Source organism: Meles meles, chromosome 9, assembly GCF_922984935.1.
Source record: "Meles meles chromosome 9, mMelMel3.1 paternal haplotype, whole genome shotgun sequence".
NCBI lineage: Eukaryota > Metazoa > Chordata > Mammalia > Carnivora > Mustelidae > Meles > Meles meles.
Window position 1 is genome coordinate 65436455 of NC_060074.1, and position 16786 is coordinate 65453240.

General features: G+C 45.2%; 1 protein-coding gene across 2 annotated transcripts in view; it reads right to left on the minus strand.

The window, feature by feature from the left end:
• Window positions 1-16786, minus strand: part of STK39 (serine/threonine kinase 39) — a 300163-nt gene that overhangs the window by 198160 nt on the left and 85217 nt on the right. For both annotated transcript variants that reach the window (XM_046019745.1, XM_046019744.1), the window contains exons 6-7: window positions 816-925; window positions 481-582 (exon numbers count right to left, since the gene is read on the minus strand). In XM_046019745.1, the coding sequence (XP_045875701.1) occupies window positions 481-582; window positions 816-925 (212 nt within the window). The remainder of the gene's footprint in view (window positions 1-480; window positions 583-815; window positions 926-16786) is intronic.

A 16786-nucleotide genomic window follows, 5' to 3' on the forward strand; every position in this document is an offset into this window, starting at 1 on the left:
AACACCATCCAAATATAGGTTATTGCCTGAAAACACTGGGCTCCCTTATTTCAGATGAGTCACAAACATGACAGTGAACATGGGGGTGAAAAGTTACAAATCATTTTAAAAAAATGGGGGAATCCATCTGCAAAGACAACATCACTATAATCCAATTTTAGATCTTCCTTGGGGGTCTGGGGTCTTTGGCTATCAAAAGAGTAGTGACCAGCATTTGTCCCAGTTCTCTCTCAACCTCCACCGCCCAAAGTGATCGCAGTCTTCAGACAGCTCTCTAAGAACGTACAGCGAGCTTCTAAGATGGGAACTGTACCACTTTTGTCCTATTCTGTCCACATCAGACAACATTTAAACTTGGCTGTGTTCCTCCATTAATTCTCCTCAGGTCTAAGAGAAAAATGACTATGTTTAAGAGAATTACAGAACAGATTCCGTTAAATCCTATTTCAAGCCCGACATATGATTCCCAATAGTAATTACTTTCATAGGAGGATATTTGTGATAAGGTGCTGCTCCTGTTGCTAATTCAATGGCAGTTATTCCAAAACTCCACATGTCAGCCTTGAAGTCATAGCCTCTCACCTAAGAACAGAAAGAGGAAAAAACACAATTATATAGTAGGCCTGTCACCCCCCAGGAAGTCCATATTATGCTGGAGACCTACAGCAGGGATGCACAATTTTGATATTACTTTGATAAGGTCCAGCAGTTGAGAGCTAAATCTTAGTTGCATGAGACATTCTAGCAAAATGAATGACTTGAGTGAAATGTTAATATATTTAATGATACAAGGCTTTTTTTTTTTTTTTTTTTACCTGTTCCATGACTTCAGGGGCCATCCAACATGGAGTACCAACAAATGTTTTTCTTACTTTATTCCGGGTAACATCACCTCCTGTTGCTAGGAATGCACTTACCCCAAAATCTAAAAGAAAAAAAAAAAAAGTCACCCTTATTTGATGTAAGACATTATTGCTTACACATTCTGACTTTATACACCTCTCTTTTCCTTGTGACCTGTTCAGTGATGATGAATTGTTCCAAACACCATGGAGCCCTCTCGGGGTCACACCAAGGCAGTCCCGCCACCTGCCATCCTACACTTTAGAGAACGCCATCACGAGTGATGGGTCAGCAAGCTCACCAGTCCAGAAACTCACCATATCAAATTATATTTTGGACAAAAAGGTATCAAAAGTCCTAACTAACCACAAAGGATTATAACAATAAAATAAAAATGTATTCTCAGAGCCCTAAATAGAAAGGATCTTAGCTTTTAACTTAGATTCATTTCAACAAATCATTTTTAAGAATAGCACTAGAAGGAGTAAAACTAGTACGTGATGCAGTTTCTTTTATTACGATTATTTTCCAGCCTCTTTAATTTAATCATCAATGTTTGGGGAGTGGATTTTTTTTTTTTTTAAAGGTGGCTTGGGGGAGGGTGAAATAGAGGGGATTAAGACTACATTTATGGTGATGAGCACTGAGTAATGTAGAGAACTGCTGAATCATTATATTGTACACCTGAAACTAACACAACACTGTATGTTAATTATAATTCAATAAAAAGATTTCAATAAAGGGTAAATAACATTAATTTTCCACATTCCTATGGCATTGCTTAAAGGATGCTGACAACTTAGGCAAAATCATAACAGTAAATCCATGAACTCAGGTACATAAAGCCAACGTGCCCAGGTTTGTACATATGTAGCAATCAACACAAAGGAAAAGCTCAGTCAGCAAAGACTGGTTTTTGTTTTTGTTTTTTTTTCTCAATGTTTGCTTTCTGGATAATTTTCATAGGTATAGGTACAATGGTTTGTAGAATGAAATAATACTCTTCTTAACATCCATTACATACCAGAAACTCTTTTGGCAGGAGGACGAATTAGGCATACTATATACACAGGCACATGTGTATTTATGCAAAAATGATGTTCACTTGTGACCACAGAGAAGGAATACCCAGTGATTATTAATGCATGCATTTCTGCATAGATTTTCTTTAAAAGTTAAAATTAGTTAATAAGTTAAGGTACCAACTACTTAGGGCTAGTATAGACCTCCCAGCAAGAGCCAATTCAATAGTAATTGGGTAAATGGTAATTAAAAAAGGTTGTCAATGCCTCTAAATGCTGCAGCAGACTAGCCTGAGCCCCTTCAAATTGCTCTCCTTATTCCTCCTTTGCTGGTTCCCTTTGATGACCTGCCAGGATGACAGCAATTACCAAAGAACAACATCAAGCACAAACCAAGGTCAAAATGTATTAGCAGTTGCTTTAGGTCTTCAATATTAAGTTATGTGGTAACACTGTAACCAGTTCCCTGAGTTGAAATATGTTGACTGTTTCATTTTATTTACATTTAAATTTACTCAACTCCCAGCAGGATTTCAACTACAAGTAAAAGGAATAAAAATTGACAAATGGAGTCTTTGTTCCAACCGCTCCTCTCATGATGATACTGAGCAAAAGCATATTTTGAAAGTGCTATATAATTTAATTTGCACATATGTGCCAAACTCTAAAACTCGGAATTCTTATATTTCGGTCAGAAAAATGAAGGCTTGTGAAAAGAAATCTCTAGAACCAGTGAGCCAATCTCCTGTGGGTAGTAGCAAATAAAATTCCTGTTCTTAGAGAAGAGCTAGGTGAATTAAATTTTTTGTAAGCATCTACTATATTTGGCTAGAGGAAAAGACAGTACGATCAGCTTTGAAAAATATTAATTTCAACTTAATTTATATTCCTGAAAATGTGAACAACGAAGCCAACATTCCATTTCTAGTAAAATAATTTTGTAACAAGGGTGCATGGGTGGCTCAGTCAGTTAAGTCTGCTTTTAGGCTCTCTGGTCACGATCCCGGTGTTCTGGGATTGAGCCCCACACGGGGCTCTCTGCTCAGTAGAGAACCTGCTTCTCTTCCTCTGCCCCTTGCTCAGGCACATGCATGCCTGTGCTTCCTCTTCTCTCAAATAAATAAAATCTTTAAAAAAAATTTTTTTGTAACAAGATAATACTAAGGACATAACATCTGTAAACAGGAAAGAATATGGGTAGAAATTGCTCTAAGGAAAAATGGATTTTTTTAAAAAACAGTTAAAACTCTACACCCCAATCTCCCCTAAAAGATATAATCCAGATAAAAATCCATAGTTAACATTAAATATTTTACTTCCTTAAAAATACCATAGGATTACATTAGACCTTTTTAAAGCTGCAAAAACAGCTGAAAAAAAGATGTATAGTAGCAATTTATTATGGACAATACCCCTTCAATATATCCGGCATGATTCACATATTTATTCCTAGTCTCCACTTAGAACACTCACTTTAAAGCCTTAAACAGATGGTTAAATGTCTTTAAAGCTCAGAACAAAAATTCCAGAAACTAAAAACGCCAATCCTAACATCTACTCACCCTTATGACTCCAGAGTAAATACACAGTTGGCTCTTATGGATTGCCCATGTGTACTGAGACAACACTTTGACCGAAGTACATAGGGTACCTGTGTAAAAAGGAAAATTGCCCTATTCTGTCAAGACAGCGTGCATAGGACAGTGAGAATGCGGAGAGGGTGTGGGGACAGAGCCACTGAAAAGAGTCCTTATTTCCTAAGAGGGACGTCTATATGGCGAAGGGAGTGCAACCAGATACACCTGGGTCAGAAACCATAAATGTTTCTCTGGCCACATGGAATCAAAGGCTCCACACAGAGTGAGCCGGCCATCTTCCCACGTCCGGGAATAACTGCATCTCAAACCAGAAAGAACCCTGTCAACCTAAGAGCAGAAAGGCTCCCTCACATCTTTTGAATCCACCCACTTTGCAGCAGCCTCCAAAACCTCCACCCTCCTCTGGCTTTCTCCAGGACCATGTCCTGGCCACCAGGCCTTCCTCGGTCACACACCTGACCTCCCCCTCAAACGGCCTTCAAGGCCTCCTCCTCCCCAGGATAGAGTCAAAATCCCTCAGGACAACCCGTAAACCTGACTTCCCTTTTTTCCTCTTCCTCCTCAGTGGTCCCTACTCCCAAATCTAGACTTGGAGCCTCCCCCTGCTGAAGGACTCACTGTTTCTTCCCCAGCTCCATCACCAGACCTGCCCTCCTTACCCCAACACCCCGCCACCGCCACTGCCGTCCCTCACAGTCTGCCTGTGCCCCTGAGGCTCTGCGGCGGCCCAGGGAAGCTGGTCCCTCCACAGAGAGCCATGTGGGCCACAGAGGCCATTAGCACACCCCTATGAAGAACAGAAGCACCTCTGGCATCCCGAGTCTGGGCACCGTGGGGCTTTTTCACAGTCATCTTTGTGTTGAGGTACAGTTAGACTGATGTGCACCGAACACCATTGCCTCATTTATGGTGTGTGATTAAGTCACCTTGAGAATGGTCTTATTTGTACGCACATGAATGCCAGGCCCCAGGACAGATCTGCAGGTTTACAGTACAGCCACCTGATATGGACAGTGAGGGGACCCTCCAGGAAAGGGCATGGGCCTCACATGCTGGGCCCAGTGTCCCCATGGATCAGGCTAAGGCCATGACGCTCCCCAGCCATGTGAGGCCACCAACCCTTCAACCAGGGCTTCTTGGCCTCTGTTTCCTGACCAGCTTTCTCAGGTTCTGCCTATCTTCATATGACGTGCGTATTGATAACACCCTCCTGCTTCTTTCCACCATGTGTAAATCTGCTTTCCGATAAATGTGAGGTAGATCCATAAGCTCCTAGTCTCTGCCTCTGAACTGGAGTGAGGGGATAACCATAAACATTTTTACAAATTATGAGAAAGATAAGTTTCCTGACCTTTAAGTCTTGACCAGCAAGGAGACGGAGGCCAGGAAACAACGAACAGAGCTACATTGTGCTGTGTAGTCAGAGGAACAAGGGCAGTAACAGTCATGACAGGTTCCACCCCCACTGAGGCCTCAGACCTGGCCTTGGAGAAGAGGTTAAGACCTGGAGAGGCAAGCCCCAAAGGACACAGCATTCCAGACAGAGAAACAGCCTCAGCAAAGCACAAGTGTGGAGCCAAGAAGAAAAAGAGTATGACAGCTGCTGGGGTCAAACCCTCAAATACCTCCAGGGGCCAGGCAGGAATAAAGGAGGGAGGACGGTCTTGAAAAGAATCCACACAGTCTGAACCATTAGAGGGCTCTCGATGCTTAGTGTCGGCACAGGGGGCGCTAGGCCCTCCCTCCCCAGGAGCCCGTTCTCAGTGCAGGTCCCTGCTATTCCACTGGAAAAGAAAGTCACTGTAGAGGAATAGGGCCTGGCACGGCCGATGTCCCCACTTTCCCAGAGCAAGCAAATATCAAGATCTTTACGTAAAACCTCTCCTTTCTATTGTTGTTGGCAACAAATTCGCTTACAAAAAAAAGGAAAGGCAAAATAAGCAATGACGCCTCCCTGGTTTAGCCTGCAAACCAATCTCCCAAGCAGCTATCAGGCCTAAAAGTCACCTATACTGTAACACACACCATAGCAATACTATATTTGTGAGACCCAAGTGCTCAACTGGCATTCTGACCCAGAGCGCCCAGCGCCAGAAGGTTCTGGTTGCATTCGCTATGCCGGATGCAGCTGCTCATGCTCACAGTATTTCTATTATCTGTAAGTATAAATAAGTATGAGCCAGGTGAAGGCCCCAAAGGGGCTATTATTGGAGGATAATAATGCCGGTCACCTGTTGGCAGGCATGAGGCATGTGAGAAACAGGCCCTTCTCCGACGAAAGGAAAGATAGTCAGTGCACAGAGAACGGCTAAAATATTTACCTGAACTTGCTGCTCTTGTGCGAATAGAAGAATTCAGCCAGGCCCAGGAGCAAGCTAAATCCCTCCCCAGTCCTAGGTCTAGTTCGATTCTAGAAGCCAAATGCACATGTACGAGAAAATTACATCTAGAATTTTGACAAGTCTGCTTTTTTTTTTTTTTACTATTTTATTTATTTATTTGACAGAGAGAGAGGTCACAAGTAGGCAGAGAGGCAGGCAGAGAGAGAGGGAGAAACAGGCTCCCCACTGAGCAGAGAGCCCGATGCGGGGCTCGATCCCAGGACCCTGAGATCATGACCTGAGCCGAAGGCAGAGGCTTAAACCACTGAGCCACCCAGGAGCCCCAGCAAGTCTGCTTTAAGTGGTTTTTCCACTCACCCAGAGGGTCAGAGAGCAGGAACTTCCTTGAGCCTACAGAACAAAGCACGAGAACTCTTTAGGGGCTTGCTTGCTAACGAAGGGCAAAATCTGGTCTGGAACTTGACTTCCTGAAAAGCTGGGAGTGGCACTGCAGGTAAAGAACCAGCCCTAACCTTAACCTGCCCCCAACGTCCACAGCAGCTCCTCACACCTAGGAGGAGGGACCTGAGTTGCATATGAGAAACCTGCTCAGGTTAATTCAACACTTGACTAGAGAATAATGGAATCAACATTTGATGGCTCAGAGCTTCCTACAACATTTTCAAAACAGGCTACAACAGATCAGATCCCTTCGGACCTGCCAGCAGCTGGCTGGGGGTCTGGGGGAGCGGGGACCCCCAGCAGCTCCTTGCTTGAACCCATCTCTTCTCCCCAGTGGCCATGGTCTAGAAAAGCGGGGAAGCATCAAGACTGTGGGGGAGCCCAGCCACAGGGTCTAAGAACCAGGGAAGGGAAGCTGAGCCTGACCCCCTAGGCCCCCCGGACTACCGTGGCGCTCGTTCTAACCAAAGAGGAAATTTGGGGAAAGGACTCACACAGGATGTTCAGGAGCTAAGTCAACAGAGCCTGTATCTTCAGAGAGACTCTGGAAATGGAAAGGATTAGACAAGTTCTTAGGAAAATATGATGATTTAGTGGCTATTGGAGTTGAAGAAGAGGAAGGAATTAAAAAGATTAAATGCCTTGCCAAAGACCACATAGCAAGTTATCGAGGGTCTGGAGAAAACCCACAGCCTTTCACAGAGGAGTCAGCCCGTTAGCCCTGGTGTCCATTTTGAGAAAATTCAGTGTATTTTTCCGTACTGAAAAGGACACGCAAGATGAATAAGGGGGTTAAGACTCCACAACTCCTGAGCTCTTCCCTGAGTCAGGCTCAAGTTGTGATTACCCGACACAGAGAAGCTCGTTGGAGGTTCCCTGGTTAATCCGAAATGTCATATTTATATCATCAAAACAATCCCTTCACAATTTGGGTGGACTCCCAGGGTTTCTTTTTCATTTATTTATTTTCTCACAAGAGACTCTTAAGACTTTACGGACAAAATTGAAGTGTGCTTCCAAACACCCAGGAACATTTTCAGGGCTGCCAGCTGGACATCCGGACTTCCTGAGTCCCACAGGTTTCCTTAAAACGCCATGCTACCAATGTTGGATGAGTAAAGAAGCATGTAAAGAAGTGCTATGATTTAAATAATGCCAACTATATAACTGTGGGTATAAAACAGAAGCAAGGGTTTTCTTAACAGAGGAGACTACAGAAAGTTGTTTTGTTTTAAACACCGGACTGAGTTCTTACTGTGTTGCTTTTATAAAAGGAGTGCCAGCGGTAGAGCACCCTACTTACGGTTCCAGAAGCTCGGGGTGTTCACAATAACCCCTAGCCCAGGGTGCCAGGGTGGCTCAGTCGTTAAGTGTCTGCCTCTGGCTCAGGTCATGATCCTAGGGTCCTGGGATGGAGCCCCGCATTGGGCTCCCTGCTCCCCAGGAAGCCTGCTTTTCCCTCTCCAACTCCCCCTGCTTGTATTCCCTCTCTCATTGCTCTCTCTGTCAAATAAATAAGTAAGATCTAGAAAAATAAAATTAAGGACAGAACCTATTTTAAAAAACCCAAAAACAAAAACAAAATTCTAACCCTGTGGGTTTAGACATCAGGGGGCTTCTAGAACTTTGATTTAGACACACCCCTGGCCTTCTGGTGAGAGCTAAGGTGGGAACATGGGATATTAATTTAAATGGCAACATTACGTGGCCTCAACAGCATGAATGGAAGAAAGACATTAACGTGCCCAGCCTCCAGTCCTCAGAACCAAAGGCATCGTCCTCAGCTTGCTGGCAACTCCTAGGCACCCTTTCCCTGCTGGCTTTCTTGGTCGAGGGAAGAAAACTACAGACCAGGGTCAGGAAAGGCTTTTGCAGGTACAGAATCAAAAGCACCCCTCTTCCAACTGCAATCCTGCATATTCCATCCAGATTCACCGAGTCCAGGTCTGACCGCATCCCTCTCGGGTCACAATCTCTCCCAGACAAAGCGACTGGAGAATGCCACCGCAGTCCATCCGGTCTGTAGGAATCAGCAGGCTGCCCACACGGTCGCTTCCAACTGTGATGCCTCCCCGGTGGTCATGTGCTCTGGCCGAATGTTTTTAGCCTCTTTAACTGACCAAATTGCTGTTTCCCAATTTCATTTTTTTAATGTACGTTTATATGCAGCCTTTCCACCAGTTTTTCTGTTTGTTGCATTTTTGTTTATAAATCAAATAGGGATGACTTTTCCCTCTCCAGGAGCCCTGCTGTCTTCAGAGCACCATCAGCTCTCCAGGCACTGAGAGCCAGAACTGAGTGGAACTAGGGAGGGCAGTCCCCTTGGGGCTCTGCTGAGGACCCCTGCAAACCCAGGCAGCGCTGACTTGAGGGCGGCTGAGGGGACGCCTCCAGTCCAACGCCCCTCTGGGTACCTGTGCCAAGCTCAGCAGAACACAGCTAACCCAGAGCAAGAAGCAGGGCCCGGATCCCAGGGGGCCAGGTGAAGATGGGGCAGACCCCGGATGGTGGCTGCCAACACTCCCTGGGCTTGTCCCCTTCCTGAAATAACACCACCTTGCTCACAGGAGTAGTTGTCTCACATTCTGAGAGTGGTGTTTCAGAGCACCATGAATGGAACCCAACTTTAGAGGCCAAATGGTGACACTCTTGGCGTGGGATACGAGGCCCCTACTCAGAGGCGTCCTCTGAGGTCCTGACCATTTCCAGTGAGTCTCCCACCAACAATCCCTGAAACTAAGAGGAAGAGAAGAAGCACCAAAGAAGGACACAGTGAGTACCAAGGAGCCCCATTTCTACCCCAAGAAGGCACTCTGGAATCAAACAGGCCTGTTGGTGATCCCAACTACACTTCCTCATCATTTACTTAACTGCTTCCAGCAATGGTTTCACAAGCTATAAAATGGGGATCTCAAAACAATAGATTCTCAATAACAGTCCTTGTTGGCTATCTACCCAACATCCACAACCATCCATTCTTCTCTGCCAGAATCCTGATTTTGTTTGCAAGGACTCAGGGGATTAATTGTGCTCTAAGCCCATCATGGTATTTGGTTCCTCTTACCCATGAAGGATCTGAGGGTCTGCCCTAGTCCTGGCCCATAAGATCCAAGGGGCGTACAGTGTAAGCTCTTGCATGGAAATCCTTTGCCTGTATAGAAGAAGCACCATACAAGGCTCTCATACTGCCCATGCCCCAGACTGTTGAGGGCACTGTCACTGAGGATGAGATGCTGGGAGTGAGCAGCCCAAGGCAACAGGCTCTGGCCAACATACTGAGATGCAGAACAGAAAGCAGGATTGAGCCCATGACCTCTGGGATATCGCTGGGCTTCTGCACCAACCCTGGAACCAAATGCCCCAGACTTCTGTTATGTGAGATAATTAAATGTCCTTATTGCTTAATCTCCTGCCCATCAAGCACTCTGACATTTATACCCAAAGGCTTCTTAACTCTGCAGTCGCCGGCCTTTCCCCAGGCCCGCCATGTTTATTCATGCTTCCTGACCACTAAGGGTTAACCATTGCATCAGAGGCCAAAGGCACTGTAATCCCCCAAAGGACTCAGTAAAATCAGCAAGAAAACAATTTAGCACACAGTGCAATTCTGGAGTTTTAAACAGCTCTAGTATTAAGCATGACTTTTAATGCCAGCGGCACAAATCAAAACAAATAAATACACAGGCATCTCGGGGCGGCGGGGGACGGGGGGGGACCCACCACAAGAAGAGTTTAATTCACTTTTTTTGCCAATAGTTTGTTTCGAGCTACACTTACATAAACCTTCCAGAAACAGAACAATACATTTCTAAGAAAATGAGAGAAAGAAATATCTTTGACTTTTGCTATTCAGAAGTGGGGTCCACAGACCAGGATCGTCGGTATCACTGAGTCAGCATCTGCCATGTAGCCAGAGCCCTCGCTGATGTGATGCACAGGGAAGTTGGAGAAGCACTGCTCAAGGGTATGGCCTTCCTCAGAGGTGCTATGGCCTGATTTGGTGTGACTGCATGATCTCAAAGTGTGGCCAACACCATGGCTTCCCTCTCTCACCTCTTAGATGCAGAGAACTCCAGTAGTGGAGAGAGAGCAGCAGGAAAAATATATTTATGTGTGCATGCTCATGTATTTTATGACCCAGCAAGCACAAGGGCAATACTAGAAGCCTAAATCATGTCCCACAAGAAAAATGACCCCGTGATGCTCAAGGGTGTGTCAAGCCGGACAATTCACACACATGGCACACTCCCGTTCGTACAAAATCTTTTCTTTAAAATATGTGAAGATAATTTATGATCACTGTCCTTACTAACAGTCCCATCAGTAACAGCTGCTCCGTAGAGCGCCAGGGCACTGAGAAGATAGGCTTCGGGTAGGTATCCTTCTCAGCACGAATGTTGGTAACACTATTCCTTTCTTAACCTCTGATATGCAAGTGTGTGTGGATGAGAGATGATTAGAGCAATAACCTTGAATCTGCTCATCTTTTCCGCAAACAATAAATATGTACGCACCTTACCTACTCTTCAAAATCACTAGTTCATTATGGATTGGGACATACCACCTGTCCTGCTCAGGAGGAAGCCTGGCACTCCAGGAGGGACCAGACAGAACCAAAAAGAGTTCTCTGAAACCTTCACTCTCCACCCAATTTCCTTTCCCCTAAACAGACTCCTGGTTTTCAACTCTATTTATTCCTTCTTGTACGCAAACGGTGTTCAGCGGTCTTCTCTGGCTCTCTAGGCTTCAGCCCCCAAACCCAACAGAGTGTCCCAGGCCTCCACTCAGAAAACCCAGTCTACCGTATTTCCTATGGCTGCGCCCCAGAGTCACTTCTCGGCTGTTCTGAAAAAACCGACGTTTCCCAACTATGAATGAGGGAGGGAGAGGCAGTCCTGACCTTCTTTGAAACATCAGAAAATGACAATTCCACAGCCTTTTCTGATAACAAAAGAAAAAATCAGAAGACATCATACCTGTATTCCCTTAAGACTTTCACCTTTCAAAATAAAAGGAACACAAAGAAGCAAACCTTCCCACGATTGGCCTCTCCTGTGGGTAGACTCTCAAAACTGCCATCAACAGTTTTCCTTTAAGGGTGCTACATTTTAACTCATATAGTAGAGGTTCTTAGCCATTTGTTTGTACTTTGTTCACGGAATCAACATCTCATTCATGACCCCATAAACAAATAGCAAGAAAATTTCAACATTGGGGGAATTATTGGTTAAAGAGCCAAGGCTACACAAGCTTTCACTCACTCCCTAATTCCTCATTCTCCCTGTTCTCACACTCAGGACGACACAGGATTAAAAGGGCCAAAAGGTAGAAGGGTAAGTGTTGACTGATATCAATTTATATCTGGTTCACAGTTCAGTTGACTAATGCAATCTATTAGCCAAAGCGTGAAGGAGAACACTCGCTTAAGATGACAGCAAACCACAGATAATCTGCCCATCTGTGTGAGAGCCACACAGCCCTTCACCAAAGCAGGTGGATTTCCAGTGACAGGTGGAGCCAGAGGCCATACCTGGTGGGGCACCAGCAGAGGCAGGGATGCAGGAAGGCTGGAGTGGTAATCCCAGGCCAGCTGTGCTGAAGGTGCCAGGCAAGAGCCTGCTTTCTCAAGTCCAATGATAGGCATGACCATGAACTCACTAGCAGACTCACTCACTAGCAGTCAACTTTTCTATCAAATGTGGTAATTACAGTGAACAAAGGAAAACCACAGATGATCCCCAAATCGCAAATCCATTCTTCCCTAGTTCCCCAGTGAGGGCAGGATATCTGTAAAGATGCTCTGGTAAAAATAGTCACAGGATAGATAGTTGGCTTACTCTCCCCTCCATGCCCAAGACCATCCTGATTTGAATGCTTTCAAACCGGAGAGAGAATTTCTTTAGTGACTGAGGCTCACGAAGGGCCACACTAACACTTTGTTGTAAGACAGGTCCTAGAGAAAGTCTTGTCAACCTTCCTTATTCTGCAGCTGAAAAAACCGGAGCCCTAGGGGGATCGAACTGTCTGAAGGCACAGCATGAGAGCAGGGGTAGCGGTGGGTGAGGGGAGCCCAGTAGTAAGGAAGTGAGCCAAGGGCTGAGAGAGAAGCCAGGAGATCTGAGAATGATTGGCTTTTAAGACGTTCAAAATGACCGTAAAGGCATCCACAACCACTCAGCAGTCCTCAGTGTCCCCCATCTCTAAGACCTACTCTGCTGAACTAGGAGAGCTGCTGTAGGAGATCACTAGGTAAGCATATTTGACAGGTATCTTTTCCCAAGCCCAGCACATGCTCTGAAGTCAAAGGAGGGCTCCAGGCTGGCCATATTTGCAAAGATGGGCACAAGCAACTTAGATCAAATATTAATAAGTCTAAATTTCCAATGCAATATTCACACACCCTGCAGGTGGTCTTTTTCATACAAATCTCCACTTAACTAGCTCTAATATCAGAAGCTTTCAATAAACCAGGATGACCCATCTGTACTCTCTACAAGCAATGGTCCCTATGGGAGGTGATTAAAATAGCACAACTCCAGTAGCCACAAGTATTTAAAGCAACAATTTACATCATTTCCACAAAGTTTGGAGAAGGATTAGTTGAGGCTAACACAATCTTCAAAGAATCTGCAGATTTTTAAATCCACAATAAAGAAAACCTCACATTTAAAACTCTTAACACTGATGAATCATTAAAGTACGAGGATCACCTTGTTGAACTCTATGGCTCAGTGTTCTTTTAGTCTACATGTACTACAGACTCATATTTTCATTAATTCATTCGACAACTATTTACTGAGCTCTTACCAAGTGACATTTCCAGTTTGAAACACTAGGACTATAGAAAACCCGTCCTTCATGAAGCTGACCTTTAAGCTGGGGCAGCAGCGGGAAGGAGAGGTAAATACGGTCAGGAAGCAAAATTCCCATGTGCAACACACAGCAGCGCTGCACAGACTTCAGCCAGCATCGCAATCACCTGAGGGCTTCTTCACATACGCCCTGCTGGGCTCCACTCCTCCCCCAAGTTTCAGATTCAACAGCTCTAGTGGTGGAAGAGCACAGAGGTGTGTTTTTTTTTTTTTTTTAAGAATTTATTTATTTATTTATTTGACAGAGGGAGATCACAAGTAGGCAGAGAGGCAGGCAGAGAGAGAGGGGGAAGCAGGCTCCCCGCTGAGCAGAGAGCCAGATGCAGGGCTCGATCCCAGGACCCTGAGATCACGACCCGAGCCGAAGGCAGAGGCTTAAACCACTGAGCCACCCAGGCACCCCCAGAAGGCATGTTTTTATCAGGTTCCCAAGGTGATGGTGATACTGCTAGCCTAGACCCTCACCTCGACAACATGAACACAGTGTACACTGATGTATGCAGTAAAGAAAAAGAGGTCAGGAGAGAGGGAGTCCAGGGTAGAGGAGTCTGCAGTTTACCACAGAATAGCCATGGAAGCCTCACTGATGTGGCATGTGAGCCAAGATCTGAAGGACATATCAGAAAGACTATTCGAATGGGGCAGCCAGTGCAAAGGCCCTGTGGCAGAGGCACACGTGGCAAGGAGATCAGTTTGATTGGAATGGAGTGAGGGAGAAGATGAAGGAAGAGATGAGGTCAACAAGATCATGTTAGGCGCCAGATCTTGTAAGGCCAGGTGGGCCACAAGTGTTGTGACTTCAGTCTGAGATGAGGAGGGAGTGGAGGGCTTTGTGTAAGGGCAGGACACAAGCCAACTTCGTTTAATGGCATCAGTCTGGCTGCCATGGAGAGAAGAGAGGGGCAACGACAGAAGGGGACCTCCTCAGAGCCCACCTCAATAACCCAGGCAGGAGCTGATGGTGACCAAGACCAGGATGACAGGGGAGGTGATGAGACATGGTCAGCAAGAGGATCTGCTGACAAACTGGACAGGATGGGTATGAGGGAAAAAGAAGGACTGGGGAACACAAATCCCTGGCCTACGCCATGGAACGACAGAGTGGCCGTTAAAAGAAGCGAGAGGACTGTGTGAAGGGCATTCTGTTAGGGAGCATGGGGGTAATAGAGCATTCCAGTATTGAAATTATACAAGCTTTAGAGTTAAAAGGAAACTGGAGAGGCCATGAACCTCATTTTATAGGTGATACAAACCACGGCCAGCAAAGGACTTGACTGAGGATTAAGTTAGGCTAAGTTAGTGACTCAGAAAGCTAGAGAGTCCTTGGCTACTGTGCCTTCAAGTGTATCCCGTGTACTCAGGTGTTAAATTTACATTCCAGAGAATGTAAGTACATGTTAACTCTCTTCAGATTTCCTACCAATTCTAACCTATGTTATGATACATGTAGTAACTTCTAATATGTTACCGATGAAGAACAACTTTCCCCAAATCAGTCCTATTTACCATGCACATTTAAGATTTATTCCCCTGACAATCTATTACACTAGACTACATGCGTTTGTTATAACCTAGGTTCCCCAGGCATATGCATTTCTCTCCACTGACAAATTTTTTAAATTAAATTCCATAGTTAACTGTTTAATAGGTTTTACCTGAACTGTAAACTTAGAGCAGTAGACACAGTGTCCCTGTTGCTGACCACTGTATCCACCCAGGGGGTTAGGCCTGCAACACAGCAGAAGCTCAGTAAAGGTCTGCCAACCAGGGCACCTGGGTGGTTCAGTCAGTTAAGTGTCTGCCTTCAGCTCAGGTCATGATCTCAGGGTCCTGGGATCAAGTCTAGCATTGGGGCTCCCTGCTCAGTGGGGAGTCTGCTTATTCCTCCCTCTGCCCCTCCTCCTGCTTATGCGCTCTCTCTCAAATAAATAAAACCTTAAGAAAAAAAAAAAAGATCTGCCAATCAACCACTTCAGGTTCATTAAACCTAAACAACTGGTGTTCACCTTTTCACCAGGGAAGGGCCGTTTTTTGTTATAACAAATGCAGGTTCTGGGAAGCAGCCAAATAAATGAAGAAATGATCATGCAAAGAACTGAGTTGGACTGCTCTGCTCTTAGTCTAACAACTCTTGTTTTTCCTGACCTCAGCATCTTGTGGGAACGCATAAAATGAAATTTAATTATGACACTGCAGGCCCTTAAAGGCAGAAAGAGAAGGAGGAAGGAAAGAAGAAGAAGAGAAGGGAGGGAGGGTAGGAAGAACGAAGACCAAGTCCCATCTGTCCCATGTCCTCCTAGACCCTCCCCCTTAAAGCTCAACCATGTGCCCCATGCAGTTAAATGTGCGCAGCTGGGGAAATATTCCAGGGGACGAGCAGAGCAAAGGGATCCCCACATCGTGTCCACCCAGTAAGACTTCCTTAAGTTGTTGCTTAAACAACTGCTAGCAGCTGTTATAGGATGGGAAGCTGCTTAAAGTATGTCTTGCTGATGATATACACATGGAGTGGAAAACTGGGTTTCCAGAGTTGAATGCATTCTTGCTTCATGCTAGGGGTGGCACCAAATGTTACCATGTGATCTGTCAAGATCCCAAAATTCCAGGAGCTCCATTAATCTGCTGTCCCTATTTACTTAAACAAATATATATCAAACAAAAAGTATATCTCAAAATTCTGGTATAATTCATTAAACCATAATTCACATAATTATAAACTTCCTGAAAGTCAAAACATACACTTTGGTTCACTATAAAGCACTTTATGCCCTCCCGAGATCTTCATTTGCACTTGTACTCAATGTTCGGAGCACGCCAGTGTTCTTAACTCACATGCACTGCTTTGCTCTTTCTTAACTGTGTTCATCATTTCATGTGCAGCTGCCTAACCCAGAGCTTGTCTTGGAGCAGGAAGCCGAAAAGCACGGGTGGACAAGACTGGAAAAGTAGGCCGGGCCTTCATATGCCATATGAAGGGCCTTATTCCACCAGCGATAGTTGTAAAGTTGATGCAAGGGAATTATATGGCCAGATCTGCATTGCACGATTTTCACCCCGGGGTATGGGGGTAATCGATGGGGCACAGAAAAAGGGAGAGCAAAATGATAAGGCAGGGTCAGAGAGGGGGCCTACACTCTCTCCTCCCTAGGCTCTTCCCCTTGATCTTCAACTTCCTAAATAATTAAAGGGCCCCACCCCCATTTTAATACAAAAGCAATGTGAGCTACCTAATTCTAAAATGGAATGTGTGTTAATTCCCTTAACCCTCTAGTGTTTTTCCACAGTTTGGATATGGAAACTGAGGCACAGAGTGCTAAAATAACTTGGTCACAGGGCTAGAAGGAGTGAAACCACAGCCGTCTGATGCAGAGGCCTGCTCTAGGCCAAGGCACCCACAAATACAATGACATCGTCATTTCCTGATTCAGATGCCCCAGGGGCCTTCAGACCTTTCTGATACAGATCAGAGGCTGCTGCCTCCCTTGTACACAGGGAGCCCATCTTACCTTGCATGAAGCAGCAGCCTCGCCTGGCAAATGAAATACTCCTTCCACCCCATTCCCCCAACCCCCACTGAAATGCATTTCACCAGAGCCAGAGCACAGAAGGAAAACAAAGAACATAGCAGCTATGGGAATAAAAACTCTACCACCAAAAAAAAAAAAAAG